This window comes from Sitodiplosis mosellana, unplaced genomic scaffold (assembly GCF_009176505.1).
Source record: "Sitodiplosis mosellana isolate CC-2019 unplaced genomic scaffold, AAFC_SMos_1.0 Smas_scaffold_4622, whole genome shotgun sequence".
Classification (NCBI taxonomy): Eukaryota; Metazoa; Arthropoda; class Insecta; order Diptera; family Cecidomyiidae; genus Sitodiplosis; species Sitodiplosis mosellana.
In genome coordinates, this window is record NW_022599864.1 from 1 (window position 1) to 5,911 (window position 5,911).

The window sequence follows — 5,911 nt, forward strand, 5'->3', positions numbered from 1 at the left end:
CATATTTTTCACAATTGGATCAATTATTTGATGAATCAAAGGGCAATCAGTAGAATTTTGGAATGCGGCGTGATGTCGCCAATGTTTGTATGAATTGAGTCGACTTCTTGGGGATTCGTTGTCGACTTGGAGATGACATATTGACATAATATAGCCCGAATTTCTCTCTAAAATCGAAACAACACAAAACTTATTATCACGAATGAATATTTTCAAACTAAAACTGTTCAACTGTACTTACGTTTATCCAATGTCCCATTCAAAATTATCAATTAAAGATCAAGCTGTTTGAGGATTAAATGCAAAATGGTTTAAATGAATTAATCTTTTCAAAATATTGAAAATAACTGTGGTCATTGATGGTCATAGAAAAAGCATGAAAGAATGGTGGATTTACAAAAAGATGTGTATACTAGTATATGCCTTGACGTTACAGAAATCGTCCAGAATTGCACTTAATACGTGTTCCAACTGGTCGTGAAAATACGCAATTCGTCCAGTATCTTCGAGTTCACCATTGTCAGACCATCCATTTTCGGTGATAAAAACTTCAGGATTGTTGTATTCCTTTTTGATCCACCTTTAATCAGAAAAGGAAGATAATATCACTCTTCAAATAGGTCATCATATGAATAATCAATCTCATTGTAACGAGCTCACCTTAAAATATCACCAAGACTTTCTGGAACCGAGTATAACCACATTGATTTTGCTTGTATCCATTCGGGTTTTATCTTTTCGTCGCACATTTTATCATGTTGGATTGAAGGATCTTTACCAGATGGATTAAGCGTTGTCTCAATATACCTGCTTGTGTAATAATTTAAGCCAAAGAAATCCGATGTTCTACGAATCTTTTTTATCCATTCTTCCGAAAATGTGGGTAGTCGTGACCATAAGCGTTGTTCTGTGTTACTATTGTTAGCGATTTGTGTGATCATAATTGGAGGATAGCCACTGTGGCCGTGTCATTTCTATAGGTGAGATCGAGAGTGGTGTATGTTACACTGATTTGGTTGTGAAAGAGAAGAGTAAGTTTCTTCCGACTTAAAAATGGTTAAAAGGGGAGTATGTTCATTTTTGGTGGGTCCTCGCGGTTTTTCACGGTTTCCGCGGAACTGATAAGAGATAACAACATGGTGTCTTCGGCAAAGTGAAAACAATTATCTCTTATCTCTTATCAGTTCCGCGAAAAACGCGAAAAATGATAAGAAAAAAAAAAGTTCTATATAAAATTTGCTTTTTCATGTGCGCGATTTGCGCGCAACTGATAAGAGATAAGAGATAACTGTCTTCAGTCAAGTAATAGAGGACCTCGAGTACTACAACTTTGCCCAAGACACCATGTTGTTATCTCTTATCAGTTGCGCAAAAACCGTGAAGACCGCGGAGGCTAGACGGTACTAGAACATACTCTCCTTTAATGCCAACAGAATCATCAGAAAACATACTCCTCTTTTTCTCAAAATAAGTCGACAAAAAATACTTACTCCACTCTCGATCTCACCCATAGATTTGTATCAGAATAATAAAAATAAGAGCTAAAAGCAACTCCAACTCGACCTTTGTACCGTTGATAATAATGATCTCTGTAGCGATGGTGACCTGGTTCGTTGACAGTAATCCAATATTTCACACGATCGCCAAAACGTTCGTACAATAAGTTGGCATATTCTTCAAAGTACTTTAATATGATCGAGCTTGTAAAACCGCCTAGTTGTTGCAATTTTTGCGGCAGATCGAAGTGTTGCATGGTTACCATTGGTTCTAATTCGTATTCAATGAGTTTATTGATCAATTTGTTGTAGTATTCGATGCCTTTTTCATTCACTTCCGTTATATCACCAGTTGGCAACACACGAGACCACGCAATGGAAAAACGATAAAAATCTAACTAAAACATACAACCATTGAGAGCTAGAGAATTCACAAATATTTTAAATTTTTTACATTTAAACTTTTTGCTGCTTCAATATCGTCCAAGTAATACTCATAAGAATTGGCAGCAACGTCTCCATTTTGATGGTCTGGATGCAAATGTGTGTATTCATCCCAAGTATATTTCCGACAAGAAGCGCAAAATTCTATTTTTACATATTCATGAAAAATAGAAAGAAATTTTATAAAAATGCTTACATTTGTCGACACCGAAAGATACATACAAACCGCGCCCGAAGCCGATAGTTATGTCTAGACAACGTAGACAACGATAAGAAAAGATAAAGTAACAAACAATGTTCAGCAGAGAGAAGATAAAGAAAAATACAAAATTCCGAACGCATTCTTGATTTCAAGTTTTAACGTTTCGTTTTTTTATCCAGCTTTTTATTTGTTTTGACGAAATACACTAGTTTCAAAAAATCTAACGTCAACAATGCATACTCTCACATACCGGGGCATATCAATATTTTCTTTTATATTTTGGTCTCACGCATGAAATTCTTCATGTTAGTTAATCGTACGCACGAAGGAACAAAAGATATACCTTTTTCGAATACCATCGCGTCTTTGTGTAACATTTATTAATTTTGATTTTAAAAATTTACTTAAATGCTGACAAAATTTAAAACAAAACAATAAAATTTCGACTCAATTCCATAGTGTAAACTACACTTGCTGTGATTTTTGCTGAGTGATCAAATTTTGTTAACACATTAAATAAAATATTCCAAGTTTTTTCATCAAAATGTCGATTGCACAAATTGTATTGTTTTTTCTATTGGCTATAATATAATATGTATAACAAATGCATTTCATTGGACGAGAGGTGTGTAGCAAAACGTCTAAAATTTTTGTATGTAACTCGCGTTTGTTGCTACCTAACATTGTATATTTTTGTTTTCGATTTTTTATAGACCGATTCGCTTTATATGGACGAACTTGCGAGACTGTGAAATGCTCACCATATGAGCTATGCGTACTAGCCGAAGATGAATGTTTGTATTCTCAAACTCGACAAATCAGTTGTGGAACATATCCAATATGTGGAAAATTGTCCCTAACAGATGATTGTCCATGTAAGAGAATTGCAAAAACAAATTGTGTTTATTATAAATTCTCTTCTCTAATAAATACGATTATTATAAATTCTCTCTATTCAGTTATGACAGATCCATTCTGGGAGTTAAATGGGAAATATTCGGTAGAATTAAGGATAGCATGCCATCATCTAGCAGAGTACTTACAAAATTCTAAAAACAATGAATCAGGAGAAGAAAATGCCGCGTCAACACATAATATATTTTCACACTCTTTAATAATCATCATTATTACTAGTATTCGTAATTTATGGATTGTATTTACATAGTAACATAATACAATTATCAATGAGAATTGGATTATGGTGTTGGTTTTAATTGTGCTTAGTTTTCGTTAGTTGTGACCATTTTTGTAATGTCTTTTTCTTATTTAAAATGCTGAATCAAATTTTTCAACAATATTCGTTCAACATTAAGTGTTATTTGGCATTCTTTGATTGATCATAAACCAAACAATTACTGCATTTTTTTAAACAAAAATGAATTTTTCAAACGTATTGGTCTTTTATTTAACCACATTCGTTTTAACTCAGGAATATGAAAAAATAAAAAAAAAATATAAAAGACAAGTCAGTGAGGCCACAATGTCACCAAAGGCCATAGTGCCTATGCCAGTGGAAGAGTTGCAGAACAAATTTTTGTCGAACACAAAACTAGAATTAGCAATATATATTGATGGATACTATGCAAGGATTAGTGTGCAAATTACAAAAATGTACACAAAACCATCCGAACCTGAAATTAAAGGTGAGAGAATCATAATTATATAGCACAATAAAGATTTTTTTGTGTTTGCAATCTATTTAAAGAAGTTGTAAAATAAATAACAATACGAAAACACGCTGATTGAATGCTGGCTAATGTTGGTATTTTTTCAGGAAATTTCAACAGCCGCAAATATTCCACCAGTTCAGAGTGGTAGTATTGAATGAGTTGCTCTCGATGTTCTTATAGTTTTGTCAGTATTCGGAAAAAGCTTCATTAAACTCATTATTCATTTAGAATATATTAGTTTTCTTGTAGTATTTCTCATTAAATTACAACGAAATTTCCATTGAAAATTTAGATTTTTATTCTTCGGTATTTGAGTAGTCATTTAATGGGTGCATCAGAAAAATACAGATTATAGAACATTATCAAAACAGAGTTTTGCGAAGTTTCTCATTCTCTTCAAGAAGATATTTGCATTTTTTCTCTAGAGCCTTCTTTTCCAGACCATTTCCTGAATAATGATGAACAATTTCAAAAATATTAATCAATTCATTCACAGTATGAAAAAAATAATAAAAATTAGAACCAAAAAATACCTTTTGACAACGCATCCAGCGTTTTCTTGAGCTTTGCATTTTCCTTCTTTACTTGATTCAATTCTGCCACTTTTTCTAAAAGGGATAAAATAATTCGAGTAATTTGATATGTTATTTGAATTACTACACACCTTTTAATTGATCATTTAATTCCTTTTTGATATCAGCCTTGATCCGCTTTTCTTTTTTTAATTCTTCCTTCAAATCGTTGTGCCTTTCAATTAGTGATTTACGGATCTTTTTTCTATTTGGAGTGCATTTATCACTCTTTTTATTCAATGCTTCAGATGTTCCACTAGAAATGGATGATTGTTGTAGATTTATAGTGATTCCGGAGGATGGCAAATAAGACTGCTTAGCTTGTGATGTTGAAGCAACTGCCGATGTCCAAGCAGACTTTGACCAGAGAGGAGGATCTCTGCTTGAAACAACCTCCTTATCACCGAACATGTTGTGTACTTCTGCAAATTTTCATTGATTTTAGTTGAATTGAAAAAATCGATTACTGAAAATTACTTACTTATTTTTCAAATAAAATGACTTCAGAATTAATTTTTTTTCACGTATTCGTACTATACTATAAAATGATTCAACGAATTCAACCAGAACATTCGCACTATCGGCTTGAAGTGCATGAATACTGCATATATCGGACCATTAAGATCACTCATACAATAATACTTGAGAATATGTCAAGTTCATTGAGAAGTTAACAAATCCATCGATATGCAATAAAATGTGTGAACGTTCTATCTATTGCCTTCTATAGTATATCAATACCAATGCATTTGATTTAATCTTATCACGTTCGTACACAAGTGACGGCGTAATTATTTTAATAAAAATCGATATTTCAACGTATGAATTGTACACTTTAATTTATCACTAAGCAAAAACGCCACTGTTTAAACCAACGTTCATATTACGTTTGCATTGCAACTTTCAATGAATATTATACGTCAATGCATCTAAATATATCCACGTATACATGCACTCCATGAAGTATAGACAAAATTAAATGATAATCCAATTCCTGTTTTTCTATCAGAACTTTACAGTATATTTCCTTTCTGGTTTCTGATTGCTCTTACCAGTTAGTTGGTTAGTGATTGCCAGCGAGCGCATTCTTTTTTTTGCAAAATTAATCGAATCTTGACAACCTACATTTGTTTGCATATTAATAAAGAATGAAGTCGCGTATCATCAATGTGAATTTCATTTAAGTCAGGTTTAAAATGGAAAAAAACAATATTCAATTGCTAGAAGATTAACATGTTTTTTTTTTGTATCTGATATCTATTATAAAGTCAACATTAAAGAAAAAAATATCAAATTGCTCTTAGAAGTCAAAATATCCTCTTCTATCAAACAAGTCCAGTAAGTATTTTACTTGTTCTATGCACTCCGGATGTGAAAATAGTTTGTCACTCGTATTTCCATCTTTTTGGTCGCCATTTACTACATCAAGAAAGCCACCATCGTGGAATTTATTCACAAAACGTAGTGCAACGATGAACAGGATTATCAGAGTGGTGAATAAATCGATGCGATAGCAATCCGATTGAA

General features: G+C 32.6%; 1 protein-coding gene, 1 long non-coding RNA gene and 1 pseudogene across 2 annotated transcripts; 1 reads left to right on the forward strand and 2 right to left on the reverse strand.

Moving 5' to 3' along the window:
- Nucleotides 1–46: 46 nt before the first annotated feature.
- On the reverse strand, nucleotides 47–2,501 carry LOC129572285 (myrosinase 1-like; annotated as a pseudogene).
- A 167-nt stretch (nucleotides 2,502–2,668) lies between these two features.
- LOC129572284 (uncharacterized) lies at nucleotides 2,669–3,227 on the forward strand. Its single transcript, XR_008688425.1, has 3 exons — nucleotides 2,669–2,767; nucleotides 2,856–3,017; nucleotides 3,102–3,227. It is a non-coding gene; the product is annotated as an uncharacterized LOC129572284 (long non-coding RNA).
- Nucleotides 3,228–3,603: 376 nt separating this feature from the next.
- LOC129572283 (uncharacterized) lies at nucleotides 3,604–5,905 on the reverse strand. Its single transcript, XM_055452227.1, has 4 exons — nucleotides 4,866–5,905; nucleotides 4,477–4,806; nucleotides 4,346–4,420; nucleotides 3,604–4,260 (listed from the first exon to the last, which is right to left on the reverse strand). Exons 2-4 carry the CDS (start codon nucleotides 4,793–4,795, stop codon nucleotides 4,175–4,177), a joined length of 480 nt encoding a protein of 159 aa, XP_055308202.1. The 5' UTR covers nucleotides 4,796–4,806; nucleotides 4,866–5,905; the 3' UTR covers nucleotides 3,604–4,174.
- Nucleotides 5,906–5,911: the final 6 nt, after the last annotated feature.